This window comes from Branchiostoma lanceolatum, chromosome 9 (genome assembly GCF_035083965.1).
Source record: "Branchiostoma lanceolatum isolate klBraLanc5 chromosome 9, klBraLanc5.hap2, whole genome shotgun sequence".
In the NCBI taxonomy this organism is placed as follows: domain Eukaryota; kingdom Metazoa; phylum Chordata; class Leptocardii; order Amphioxiformes; family Branchiostomatidae; genus Branchiostoma; species Branchiostoma lanceolatum.
In genome coordinates this window covers 805,079-820,083 of record NC_089730.1, presented here as the reverse complement: position 1 = coordinate 820,083, position 15,005 = coordinate 805,079, and the positions used below count along the sequence as shown (strand labels likewise).

The 15,005-nt window shown below is 41.7% G+C and overlaps 1 protein-coding gene across 1 annotated transcript in view; it reads left to right on the top strand.

Moving 5' to 3' along the window:
• The window catches only part of LOC136441281 (hemicentin-1-like), a 141,503-nt gene that overhangs the window by 40,945 nt on the left and 85,553 nt on the right, over positions 1-15,005 (top strand). Inside the window, exons 14-21 of the mRNA XM_066437478.1 lie at positions 2,857-2,980; positions 5,486-5,640; positions 6,013-6,124; positions 7,423-7,605; positions 8,462-8,557; positions 8,799-8,914; positions 12,402-12,564; positions 13,178-13,447. Of these exons, the coding sequence (XP_066293575.1) occupies positions 2,857-2,980; positions 5,486-5,640; positions 6,013-6,124; positions 7,423-7,605; positions 8,462-8,557; positions 8,799-8,914; positions 12,402-12,564; positions 13,178-13,447 (1,219 nt within the window). The remainder of the gene's footprint in view (positions 1-2,856; positions 2,981-5,485; positions 5,641-6,012; positions 6,125-7,422; positions 7,606-8,461; positions 8,558-8,798; positions 8,915-12,401; positions 12,565-13,177; positions 13,448-15,005) is intronic.

Here is a 15,005-nt window from a genome sequence, read left to right as displayed (position 1 = left end):
TATCGGCTCATTTGTACAGCGTTGCCGATTTTTAGGGCATCTTTTAAGTCAACTTGTCGAGGATTTTTGAAAAAATTTGGTGCAGTTATCCGGCATTGGTGACAATGCGTGGTGCAGATATGCGGAGTCACTAACAATGCAGTGAATGGGAACCGGTTTGGGATTTGGGGATTTGGTGCAATTAAACGGAAGGTGCGTTTATCCGAGGTGCAATTAAGTGGCTTCTACTGTAGTTTTGAACTAGGGGGATATGTTGCTTTGTTTAGTTTGGTAAACATGAAATAATTGCGAATTGAGATTTAAGAAGCTATCAAACATGTCTGGAACACTGCTACTGAGGAATTAATGAATGAATATGTATTATAGATATTATATACATTGATAGATACATAGATAGATACAGGTTTTGGTTTTGGGTGACTTCAACACCAGAGTGGGCTGGGACCATGAGGTTTTGCCAGAAGTCCTTGAGTGAGAAGGTGCGGCACGGGGTGGGTAATTGTTACGATAATGGGAGGCTGAGCATCACCAACATGCTATCTCAACAGAAAGCCTGCTTCAAGACAACGTGGAGACAGACACCCATGGTCAAAATACTGGCACCTGTTGGATAACATCTTGGTGCGGCACACACGCGAGTCATGCCTTGTGTTGACTACTTCACAGACCACTGCCTAGTCAGAGCAAAGCTTCAGCTTTCCATCAAGCCAACAGTAAAGCGGAAAGGTCCACAGATGAAGAGAGTGCATGTAGACAAACTACATGGTCTGAGGGAGGAATTCCAGAGCAAGTTGGATGAGGTCTGAACAGCAACAAGGGTCAGTGGCAGAAGGAGGACCCTAACTGAGAGCCAGTGGCTGCAGTTGAAAACTGCTCTCCAGAAAACAACTGCAGAGGTACAACAATGTAACAGGGTACTCAACCAGGAAGAATAGGGACTGGTTCTATGAAAACGACCCAGTGTGTGTGATTGATGCCCACGTCCAAACAAGTGCTGTTGTCATCAGAGAATTTGATCCAAGCCAGATGATCATGCAGTCAAAGCAGCATAAAAGAAAGTTGTAGCAGTCTTCAGCGCAAACTTTGGGATATGCAGAACAACTGGTGGGTTGACATGGCCGAGAAAACACAGTACTAAACAGACATGTCAGGGCTTGAAATTCATTTTTGGAAATAGGTATACTGGTGCATCCAACCAAAGAAATTAGGTGCACAGTATGAATTTTGGGTGCCCAACTTGATTAAGTAGAATGTCAGCAAAACATAATTACAAAGTTTATGCTACTGCCTCTCTTGAACTTCAATCTGTAATTCTAAGTAATATTGAATACATCAAATAGAATAAAACAAATGGTTGTATTACTTTTTCTGATACTTACATTTCAACAATATTCTGTATACTAGTGTACAATTAGTACTTTTACCCTATAGCCTACAAAAATATCTAGGTACACTGGTGCACCCACAGTCAAAAATTAGGTGCACAGTTCCAATTTTGGGTGCACACAGGTACACATGCACCCACTATTTCGAGCCCTGCATAGGCAACGCTTAGGCCCTCTATGAAGCATTGCGTGCCATCACGGCCCTTATTATCGGACCCAGGCCCCCTTGCAATAATCAGATGGCAGCAAACTCCTTACTGACAAACCAACCATTCTCCATCGGTGGTCCAAACACTACAATCTTTTTGGGGACAGACGCCAAGTACAGGAAGAGTCCATCATGAAAATCCCCCAGCATGAAGTTAGGGCGGAACTGGACAACACACCAAGGCAGGAGAAGGTGAAGACAGCCAACTGAATTGCCACAACTGAATTGCCACAACTGAAGTGCCACAAGGCTCCTGGAGTGGACAGAATTTCAGCAGAGACCTCGGTGGGGATACACTTCTTGAGAGACTCACTGGACTGTTTGCCACCTGTTGGGAAAAAGGAGTTGTGCCAAAAGACCTGCCTGACGCTGTTATCGTCTCACTTTACAAAAATAAAGGGAAGAAATCAGACTGCTCCAACTACAGGGGATTTATTCTGCTGTCCATAGCAGGGAATATACCTGCCATAGTTGTACTGGACAGACTCATCCCTACCATTGCTGAAGAGAACTTTCCAGAGAGCCAGTGTGGCTTAAGAGCCAATTGCGGAACGACAGACATGATCTTAATACTGCGTCAGATCCAGGAAAAATGCAGGGAGCAGAACATTGGGCTGTACGCAGCATTCATTGACTTGACCAAAGCCTAGCTCTGGAAGATCTTATTGAGGCTCGGATGTCAACCAAAACTCCTTGTGACCTTGCAACAGCTGCATGAAGGACAGAAAAGTGAAGTGAAGCACAGTGGAGACCTGTCAGCCGTTCTCGATCGCCAATGGAGCCAAGCAAGGATGCGTCCTTGCCATCTTCTTCAGTATGATGCTGAGAGAGGCCAAGGAGGACCTCTCAGAGGGGATCTACATCAGGTTCTGTACTGATAGTAGTGTTTTTAACCTCAGGAGACTTCTAGCCCGCACAAAGGGCTAGAAGTCTCCTGCGCATGCCCGAGGATGGACCTGTCAATGTTGTACGCCCTTTACTCCCCAACTCACGGCAGACGGGGACGCCAACCTACCTTCTGTCTGCAGTATATCCAGCAGCCACTGGGAGACAGCGATGGACAACTTGCACCAGGACAGATTGCTCAACTCGCCAAAGACAAAAAGAACTGGCAAAACTCAGTCGCCTGCAGTGCAGGAGACCGATGATGGTTATGTGATATTGAAATCTATTGATACGTTGAGTTGTATAATGGATATTGTTTGATCTTCCAATTTGATCTTGTAAGCCAATAGTTAAAATGTGATATTTCCTATGGTTTAGATTTCTACTGATGGAAGTAGCCTCACTGTGATAAATGCAAGGGTTGAGGATGCTGGGAACTACACCTGTCTTGCAACAAACAGTGCAGGAAGTCAGCGACTAAGTGTCAACCTGAAATACTATGGTATGGTATATCCTTGTTAGATTGTCACTGTCTTCTCTGTCTAGAAGCCTGTAAACATGTGTGTAATCATTCTTCATCACTTTCCAGCACTCTCCTCATGGTTAACCTAATTTGCAGTTTCTGTTAATTATAACACTATCAGTCTTCCAAAGTTAGATACATGTACTTATGATTGTATGGTACATGTACGTCTATGCACATCAGTGGCAAGGGCAACTTCTCACCAAGACCTAAACAATCTTGCATGCATATGGTTCTGGTACTGTAGATGTTGGTGTTGGACTGTTGGCATAAAATTGCTGGGTTCGCTTTCAATTTATGCCATCTTAAAACTGATGATTATTCCACTATTATACAGGACAGTCTTTGCCTTTCTGGCTTTCATGTAAGAATTTCTACAAGCCTTAGGTATTCAAGTTTTTTTCATTTATCTTTGAACAATATCATAGTCTTAAATCCAGGAGTCGTGTAAAAAACTTTCATAAGGGTGGGGGTAGTGTCTGCTCCTTTATCTTTAGGAAATCAGACCTTTGTAGGTCTTGCACAATCATTCTTTCCGGGAAGTAAATACTGTAGATACAGAAATGTTTGGTGGTTTTATGTTTGCGGTTTTCGTGGCAACGTTTCACTGCAAACTTAAAACCACCGCGAACATTTTTGTCCAATACTGGAACAGTATGTGACCATAGCGCTGCCGCGAACTTACAACCACCACAAACACTCCATTTTCGCCTTAGCGCGAAACAAAAACCATGCAAACTTAAATGCATTTTACTGTATTGTCTCAGCATTTCTGCATGGTCAAGAAATTGCTGCTTGAGGAGTGCATTGGTCAGCTCATTTCAGGGAAGGCATTATTCTAGTACATAGATCATGGATTCAAGTTCCACAGAGGGCTACATGTATGACAGTGATCTACAATACTGGTTACAGTGTTGAATTCTCCCTATTAGGTTAAACTTCTGAGTGCTGGACAGTGATGAAAAATAATGACAGAACATGCCAAGATTTCCTCTTTTTTTAAAAATCCAAGACACCCTATTCTGTTGAGTAACAAAGCTGTTTCTGTCACTGTACACCATCCTATGGTGTCTTTGTTTTACTTTGTGAGTTCTGTGTTGGTATTATCAATTATTCAATATGAAGATGGATATTTTAAATATGATTGATCTCATTTTCTGCACTAAGGCCGACTTTAGACTGACGGTATAAGGTCGTGTGACTTATCATTGTAAGTAACGGTTGTCTTTAGACTCGTGGTCAGGAATATTACGGACACCCGGAGCGCAGGATACCATTGAGGCGCACGTGTGACCTACTGTGACCTCTCGCGTGCAAATTCAAAATGGTGGGAGGACCGCTTCTTTTCGTCATGCAAAAGATGATTTTTTTATTGTTTGCAACAACTGTTGCCCTGCAGATGAGATGCTGAAGACATGGTCAATAAAGAAAGAGATTGGGGCTTGTACAAAGACGGGCAATACCTGGGATTGAGCCCTACGTTAGTGACTGCTGCCGTGCATGTCACAGGGATCGAGGAATAGCGGTATACCGGAGAAGTAGCCACTGGTGGCAGGGCATCGAGCCGGAATAAGCGGTTTCGGATGAGAAAAATATGTTTCCAGTGCTGACTGCATTGTATTACATATTTACAAAGAAAACGATAGAAAGTTTCCTTCCCGAACAGGAAACAGCATGCTGCAGGCTTATTAGCATATCACCCACTTCTGCCGCTGGAGACGGTTCTTCTTTAGACACAGAACAAACAACCACAGGCCCCCCGCTGAAGGATTTCTGTCGCACAACTATTCTTATCGTCTTTAGACGGCCAAAAAATACTGTTGCCAGAGACATCTTGACAATAACAGTTGCACGACTATTTATTCATTTATTTATATATTTGTTTGGCTGTATACACGACTATTCAATCATCGTCAGTCCAAAGCCGGCCTAAGTGTTGATGAATTCAGTACAGAATACAGAATACAATAACCATAACACCTTGTTTATTATTTTGACAAACATTTAATCATTACACACAACATAAAAAAGATTGCTCTGGGGCCCGAGCTTTCAAGACGACTCCCTGTCTTTTCGTCAACCCGGTATTACAGTCAGATCTCGTCTTGGAGTTCTCTTGTCATGTGACTTGATGTTGATTATCACGTGACAGGAGACAGTCATATACAGGCTTGAGATAGTGACGCCCCCTGTCCCTGTTTAAGGTATTGCGTTGTCTGCGGATTTGGATCGCCTCCCGAACACCTCTAGAAACCCAGTCAGAGGTTTATTATTGTTTTTATGCGCTGTCGAGCATTTACCAACTTGTTCTATACAATAATGTCATGTTAACTGGTACCATCCATATGGCATAATCTCATGTGGTGTGGTCATCAAGAAAAATTTGATCTAATAAAGTATTGTAGCATTTGTATATGGCAAATGTTTATGCCTGGGCAGGACAATCACAAACAATTGATATCCATTTTGTTTCCTTGCCGTTAGAGGTTCCCACTGTTGAGGTCTCCTCTGCCTCCCAACTGGTGTCAGAAGGAGATACAGCTGTTATTGAGTGCAAAGCCTCTGGAATTCCAGAACCATCTCTCACTTGGTTGAAAGGAAATGACGAGCTAAGTGACCTTCCTTACATAAGGATTCTGGTAGGTACATTTACTACTACATTTTTGCTCTCTTCTCCAATGTTAATTCTTCAATGCAGAACAGAAATTCCTGGTGATAAAATCATTTGGCCATTTTTTTAAATCAGTGTCGTAAAGGTTGTTAGTTAATGTTACCTGGATGCAAAATGTGCATGTATGAAATCCTTCAGTGTGTATTAAGGATCTCCAAGGAAATACCTGTTTTGAAGATAGAAGATAGCTGGTCGCCTGACAGTGACAGATAATGATTTTGTATCATGAACATCAATGATTTGAAAAGCATTCAAGGATATGTTGATAATGATGAGTCCTTCATGCATGTTAATAAATTTTGATCCCAAGTATAAAAGTGATGATAATTGGGTTGTGCAGAGCGGCATGCTGGAGATCACTGGAGTACAGCAGGGAGACAGTGGGGAGTATGTCTGTGTGGCAACAAATTCAGCAGGATCCACCTCCATCGGCAGTTATCTTGATGTGGGGCGTACGTATTCAATCAACATAATTGTAGGTTCTGCATGAACATGCATCTTTGGACTACATGATTGTATATTTACTGTACTGTTGAGATGATGAGGATGACCAGACAGATTCAAAGATTATGAAAACTGTATGATCATTAATCAGTATTACATGTGGCTGTCCTTACCAATCTTAACTATTACAATTTGTTGCTTATCATCTCCATGAAAATGGAGGTATTGTTTTCACTTTCTCCAGGCTGTCCATGCTTGCAGTTCTCAATATGTCGAACAGTTTGAGCGATTTCAATGATATTTGGTATATGGGTGTTGTGAATCTTATGGTCATGGTCAGTTTTGATTCTTCTGGTGGCTGACCGTGGTACTGCTGTAATCTCCAAGCAGATCTACACGGGGCACGAAAATCGTATATGCTAGCCAGAGAAGGTCCAGTCAGCCAGATAAGCTCCAGCCTGGCTGACTGGACTTTCTCTGGCTAGCATATACGATTTTCGCGCCCCGTGTAGATCTGCTTGGAGATTAGTACCGCTGCAGACCCTCCAGTTTTCTTATCTTTGGTCCTGGGCATGCCGTAGTCTTGATTTCTCGGTGGAAGCAAGGAGGTTGGTGGAAGGTAGATATTGATGTAAGAAAGAGGTGGTGTAGGTTTTGTGCCCCTATCGTCTTGAAATGCTATGTAACTGCCGGGATGTTTTTGTAGTGTATGTGGTTTCACATGTACATTTGTATCTGAATGGTTCCTAAGTGTCCGCTGCGATGTTGAAGAGTCCCGCTTGCAGACATAGACAAAGTGGAGCTTGGGGCATCCCCTGCCAGATCAAATACTTACCTCATACAAAATATCAACACAATCCACTAATTAGTACTCTGACTTGTACTGTTTACAAACACCAATGCACACACCAAACCGCAACATGAAGGCATTTGCATTTAGATTTCGAGGAATCTCTTAATGTTTCATGGAGGTGTGAGTTGTTTTTTATGAACAGAAATAGAGGTACATCATGTAGACTCTGAGGTAGATTCCATATGAATTATGCATGATATGCAACATAATCTTCATTGACACCTGCCTAATTAGAGGAGCAAAGAAAGCTTTAGATGTTGATTCATCCCTTGATGTGCATGTTGATGGCAAAACCACCATGTGATTTTATGGCACTTTTTTAGAACATCAGGAATGCCTTGGGGTGCAATTAAAAGATTTCTGCATGAAAAGGAATTTTTTTACAATAATACACAAATTAGTTAAAGTAAGGAAACACATTGTTGATAATTGCCTTTTTCTTCCACTTTGCAGTTCAGCCTACCTTCTCAGTAATACCCGTTGACTTGGGAGTAGACATTGGCTACAATGTGACACTGCCTTGTGAGTCTGTGGGCTCTCCAACACCAACTATGAAGTGGACACACAATGGCCAGGCAGTCAACTTGTTATCAGACAGGAACTACAAGCAACTGGACAATGGGTTATTTATACAAAGTAGGGAAATTTCTAACCAAAATTGAAAGCTCATGTTGACATGAATGTAGGGTCCCACAAAAAACATAAACCGAGCGCCATGCCACACTGACCCATACAGGCCACAGAGAACTTCTGTGCATGAATTTGTGATGTTTTTGTGCTATGTGATAATTTCTCAACAAATGTCAACATGACCAGTCCCTTGGTTTTCCAAAACATGGCACATTTGACCCAGTTGATGTGGGTTGATGATGAGGCTGATTTATTTCGAGTGGCCATAAATGTCATGTACGTGTAAGATTACGAACATGGGGAACTTTAAGTTTGTGTTTATCACGATTGTCACTGTGACAAGTTACATGTACATGTAATGAAAGTCCTTCCCACACCAATACAGTGTACATGTATATGGCAATGCCAATCCTTCTTATAGCCCTAGGGCCACATACATGACTGTAGCAGTGAAACCACAGATAATACTACTGCAAGGGGCTAACTGCAAGGGGCTAACTAATGATTTTCTGTTCAACTCCCATGTTTTTTTCCCATAAGTGATGAGAGCTAAGCAGAGAAGAAGTACATGCATTTACCAAGTTTGAAGTCTTTGGAATGACTACACGTATATCGGAGAATCAAACCTGCGTCCAACTGCATGCCTAACAAGCAATCTAGGCTCTAACTGCTGACATGTAGCATCACATTAAGTTGTTTTTAACTTGGATTGCAGATCCATCCACTGCTTGCCAAGTTATGCTGTATACATGAACAAATCCACCCACAAACAAACTGCAAAGAAAACATAGCTTGTATGCGAAGGCAACCTTTGCAAAGATGATAATAAGAAAACTTAACAAAAATTACCAACTTCTTTCAGACATAGGCCTGGAACAGGAGGGGTCTTACACCTGTATAGCCGAAAATGCACTTGGAAAGATGCAGGCAACTCTGATTGTAACAGTTACTGGTCTTGGTATGTATAAATGTATCAACATTTTTCAGCACCACTACTGAGATTGATTTTAAATGCTCCAAGTTTGTTTCCTCTTGTTTGTTGGAAAACGTATTGACTGATTGCATTGAATCTGGTTTGAACTGTTCACTGTTCCTTGTGTTCATGACGTTTTTTATCTACTAACCAGTGTGTAACCAGTAGGAAGCACTAAGTTGTTGAAAAGTGTCTTACCCACATACTGTCACTTTTTTATTGTTAGTGTCACCTGTGGTGACATCTGTACCACCATCAGTCAGCGTGACAGTAGGTTCTGATGTCCGTCTGCCATGTCCTGTGTTGATGGGTAACCCCCCTCCCAGTCATCAGTGGTACAAGGTAAGTCACACACGTGGAGGTGCTTTTTATTAAAGATTAATCATGGGTCATACCACATGCTTTTGAAACTATTGAATTGTATTACAAATAATTTTTTTGCTTGTCAAAACCTCTTTATGACACTTAATACACCGAACTAGGATTTCTAAAACTACAAGTGTGTCAAAAAGTAATGCAAGCGGTTTTATAACAAGCTCATTTCAAATTTATTGAATGAATTGAGATTTGGCACAAAACTAAAGGCACAAGTATGTTCCTAAGATTTTTGTTAGTGACAGAGATGAATTCAAGATGACCACCTCCCAGTCCCTCAGAAGCAAAGCAAAGAGCAGTACAAGGGGGGTTCAATTGACCTTTGAACACTGATGTAGCTGTTTGGAAAGACATCTCAGGACACAGTGCCAGAGATGCCACTCTCATGTTTGGGCAGATTTGACTGTACAACATAGATGATGGTAGTGAATTACTGTACAATGTACTACTACGTATTCAGTAGGTAGATATATATATATATATAGATGACTTACATCAGTGACAGACCACTCTCCCAATAGCAAAGCCAAACCCGCAAATACATGAATACGGGTGAACGTAAGAAGTTTCTAGGATGCGGATTCAGCTCTGTCATAAAAGAATGTGACAGATGGTCATGTCAGTACCGCACTGCCAAAAGCGACTGCTATGTCCGTCTACGCATCTGTAGCCCTTGTCGACTCGCTGTGTGGTTTCCGTCTAGATGCACGTAAAGACGCTGGTCTTTTATTATTGCAGCAGTATGTGAATATAAACTTACCTAAAACCACTGACAATACCCCATGTCATCCTTAACGCGAAATCAAATCCCCGCGAACTTCAATGGATTCATAGTGATAAGACAGTGTACAGATAGAGACCAATTTTTATTGAGTACAGCATGCTGTCTGCCAAAGCGTAATGCCGCCTTTGGCAGGCGTGCCACTCTTTGTGGTACCGACACGCCCCGGGACCAGCCCGGGACCTCCCATACGATTGCTATCAACGTGATTTTGTCAATGACCACCTTCTTTTGTTAGTCAAAACCATTTTAGACATATTGGTGGTATTGTGCCTCTACACAGGCAGTTATCGGCTCATTAAATTATTTTGTATCGCATATGCCGATTTTTAGCGCATCTTTTAATTTGATGATGTTTGAAAAATTTTGGTGCAGTTATCCGGCATTGGTGACAGTGCGCCGTGCAGATATGCGCAGTCACTAACAATGTAGTGAATGGGAACAGGTTTGGGCCTTGGGATTCACTGCAATTAAATGGAATATGCATTTATCCGAGGTGCAATTAAATGGCTACTACTGTATTTACAAGCATAATCCAAAGTAGCTACTGTCACAAGGCCACCATCTTCAGATGCTTTAAATAGAACATTGAGTTCATTGGCACCCATTGGTTTTATAGGGTGTATTCAGTCCCGTGACCCTCCCCCTAGCAACGAGCACTGTCGGCCATTTTGGGGTCCACTTGATAGTGGAGCCCTATGGAACTCTCCGTAGAAATGGCAGATGTTTTCTACGCCATTCACAATTTCCCTTCAAAACTTTTTCTCACATAATCATGGTGTTTTGCCTCGTGGTCGGATGTTGGATTGGGACTGATACAGCACACACTGATCGGGTAACTGTAAGATTGGTTTTGCGTTTCTCGTGTAGGTAAGGGAACATACGAAGGGACTAACGACTGAAACAAAAGTGGATTTCTGACATACAAACAGAGGATCTAAATAGTTGAAGTTTGAGAATCAATGTGTGTGTATGGAAACCTTTGTATCTGGTCGAAAAGCAAATTACAGGCCTGTTGTGTATCACAGTTGTGGCACCGTGTAGTCGTTGCTTGAGATACGTTCATAAACTGAATGTCTTTCAACTTTTAACTTTCCCGATCATAACGTACTCCCTGTCAACAAAATTTCTCATGACACTCTGTTTTATCAAGACACTGTACTATGTGGCTGCAGGCCTTGGAACACTGGTATGCTGTGAACTGATTTTATGCGTACTCTGTAAACAGTCGTTTCCGGAACCAACTGAAGACAAAATCAATGGACTCCGCCGGCACAATTTAGCGGCCATGTTTGTAGGCTGGGGAAAACCTTTCCTCGCTCGTCGATAATGGGTCATTTCCAGTAGGTGAAATTAGATTTTTTTTAGCGAAAAGGATGTGAGGCTGGAGACTCTTTGCATAATAAAACAGACATCAGACGACTTCGCATTCCTTGGAAATTAAGAGACCGTCGGACACCGAGAAACTTCGCTGCAGGGATCGACCCCAAAATGGTTGCCCGCGGAGGGCAAGGGTGATGACGTCACATGAATATGCCCTATACTCAAATTAATAAACCATTTTGTACTGGTACAGTATATATGGACACTGCACAATTTTTTGGACAAATACATGTTTAGCAGTCAACTATAAGCCACTAATCCCAAGTACTAGCAAGATAAAAACACCATATTTTCTCGATAAAAGTACGCACCCTTGATTTGGGGCTAGTTCCAGGCAAATTTGCAGAACTGAAACGTAAAGTCAAAAACCCCAAATAAAGTATGCACCCCTTCTCCGCTGATCTTGAACACATTTTGAACAGGATAAATTCAAATTCATGGTGTTCCTTCTATTATCTCCAGGTCATTTTTCTGATATCAAGGATTTACTTGGCTACATAATGCCATTCCTTAGATTCATAAAAGACTCTCTTGTTTACTCTGCCAGCATCGTCTCTGCAAACTCGGATTGCCCATGACAAGTTACAAATTGGCAGGTATAGAGCCATGTATTGTTTCACCGCAGCTGGGTTCCTGGTTTGATAAAGCAAGGGTTTGAGTTTGAGGTCTTTTTCCAATTTGGCCTGGCAATAACCTCAAATAAAGTATGCACCCTGACTTAAGCAATGATTTGTGGTGCCTTTTGAATTTTGAAATGTTTAAAAAAGTGCATACTTTATTCGAGACAATACGGTACTTTGTACCATGTATAACATGCAAAATGGCCAGTTCTATCACAATTTTTTATAGTTCCAGGAGATATTTTAACATATTGTGTCAAATAATGCATTTTTGATAACAAGTAATACACCAACACTTCAGTTAAGGACAGTCGTGACCACGAATAGGGCTGGAGAACACAAGATTCCTTATGTATAAGGATATGTTTAATGGTAAACTTAACTGCAATCAATTCATGTTTCAACAAAGATGACCATTATTAGAGATGTTTATCCAATTTGGGTTGTTCGCATCTGTGGGCCGACTACTCTCTCTTTGTAGCCAGGGACTGAATGATGAGATTACAATTAGTGGGGCTTGATATCGGATACTACAGTACTTCTACCACTGATCTAAAAGGGTCTGGAGTGGCTCTCATTCGGTGAAGTTACCTCAATACAACAATTTTCTCCAAGTTAGGCTAAATTTGGCTTTGAGCTGACTGTTAATTTTTTACCCTCATTATTTCAGGATTTACAGATCCCTTTAGAAGAGGAGCCGGGGTTGTTGGAATTTGCTGAAGATCGTAGCTTGTCAATCAAAGCTGCAGGACTTCCAGACAGTGGAAACTATACTTGTGTTGTTACTAATGTTGCTGGCTCAACAAATGTCACCATTTCTCTAAAAGTACAAGGTAAGAAGAAGTGCTTTGCATTTATCTGGGTACTACATCGTAATAGGACATGTTATGTCAGAACTGTATCAATTGTACCTGCTTCTTTGTTAGCACAAAGGAAGGACTTAAACAGCAATAATTACATTGTACCAGTCTTGTATCTGGTCATTCTGGGTTTTTTTGCATGATGTTTGGGTGTGCCGATGTCCTATTTATACATATACCTGCAGTGACACCCCAGCCTTATATGTGTGTACATGCACACTTTGTGGTGAGAAAAATAGAAGCTACATGTATTGTACATGTAGCATTGTATTTGACTGTGCCAATGATGTACAGTGTAGTAGTGTGGTATTAACCTTGAACCTTAAAGTTTAAGCTTTCATAAATTGTTTACATTGGAGCATTTATTGGATTTTATTGGAATTGCAACAGAGCAATACAAGAGGGACACATAATGTACCCATTTTTTACCAGGCGAAAATCAGTGTGCGCACTGATGTTATCCATAACATTTACTTGCCATCAAAGTCTGTAAGGTAGAATGCTCTGATTGGTTGAACTTTTTATTTATTTCAGTCAAAAGTCTAGTCAAATGAAGGAAATCCCTTGAGTTTGCGTTCTTTTCCAGTTGCCCCCAGTATTTCTGAAGACAAGACTGAGTACACCGTGGTACAAGGCCGCCAGGTTGTGCTGACATGTGATGCTGATGGTGTGCCCTCCCCAACTGTGTCCTGGAACAATCAAGGAGAATCTGTGAGTGGCAGGCCGGGCATGTCCGTCTCAGACACAGGCGCTCTGATCATTAGTTCTGCCAGGCCTGAAGATTCTGGTCCTTACACCTGTACAGCCATCAACCCAGCAGGGGTAGCCTCCAGACAGGTCAACCTGCAGGTATTTGGTAAGAACATCCCTCATTTTTAGGCCATGTTGATTTGGTCCTGTGAATGATATCTGCATGTGCATCAACTTTCATCCATTTCCAAAATTTCTATCATTCTGTAGATCGTGCAAAGCAGCCACAAAATGAGCAAATGCATGTACATGTATATGCTGTTAATTGCAAACAAGATACTTGGAAAACAGAATGATACTAATGTTGTACAATGTCAGACTCAAAGAAGATCACATCTTCTTCTTTCTTCCTTCATGAAGGAACAAAAAATTAAGAATCCATTATTTCGTATACCGTTGTCCGTATGTTTAGTCATTTGTTCAACCTTCCTGACCACATAGATTTCATAATGAAGGCAACCTTTTTTTTTGCAAACCTTTTTTTTATGTCATCCACATAATTAAATCAACATGGCCTAAGGTTATGTTTTCAGTTATGCCATGGTAAAGTGGCTGTGGTGTTGGTGTGTATGTAGGTCAACAGCATAACTCGTGTGGCTGTGGGTGGATCTTCATTATATTCGGTAGGTAAGAAGTGGTTGTGAAAACAAAGGTCAAGTTTGAAAATCGTTCACATGACGTTTTTCCAACAGTACTGCAGCAGGCTTTGTATGTGCATGTATTTGTGTTTGTATGTGGACAACATAACTCGAGAAGCTGTGGCGGGTTCTGCAGGGTATTTGGTGCATGGGTAAGGGTCACAAAAAGAAAGGTCTAGTTCGATGTAGGCAAACCTTTTTGGGCAGAGCTCTCCGCCATGGCGGCTGTCCTCCGTGACCTCTGACCTGCTAGATTACTAAGGTTATTCGCAACCGTAGGTTATCTCTGGCCAGCCATGTTATGCGCCACGAGGAAATGGCGGGTATGGTTCTCCTCTGGAAACCGAATGAAAGGCGTAGGCGTGGTCGCCCGTCGTTGACACTAAAGAAAGTAATCGAAGAGAATGTTGGCCTTGAAGATAAGGAACTTCGATCTGTCATGCGCGACAGGAACATGACTTGTGGAAACACTTGTGTCAACACTGAACTGAACTGAACTAGTTCGATAATGGGCCTCCTAGCGGGTACCTAAGGTACTGCAGCGGAGCTGGAGGTGCTACGGTTGTGATTTTTGTGTGGTAGATAGCTCTTGGTGCTGGGAGTAAGTTGCGTAAGTTTGGACCCCCTAGTGGCTAGTTTGGAACTGCAGTGGGCATTTTGTCAAGAGGGGGTCGACACATCATAATTTTTGTTATGTAGATAGCTTGGGCGATGCTTTACACCCATGATTAAATACAGTAACTGTAATTCTTGACTTTATAACAGTCACTTAAATATACCATATTTAGCGGTCGCTATTCAACCACAAAATTTCATCATTGCTATAATTTTTTTCATCGCTCTTCCAACTGTCCCCCCTTCCTCTTGCCCCGATTACTAGTAAGACTTATAATGCACGTCACTGTACGCTCATAATCACACCTCATTTCTTGACCACAACATGCACACAACGCGTTTAACTTAGTGATTCACACAGCAACAAACAAAATATTGATGTTTTTCAAGAAATGAAAAAAATTTTAATCT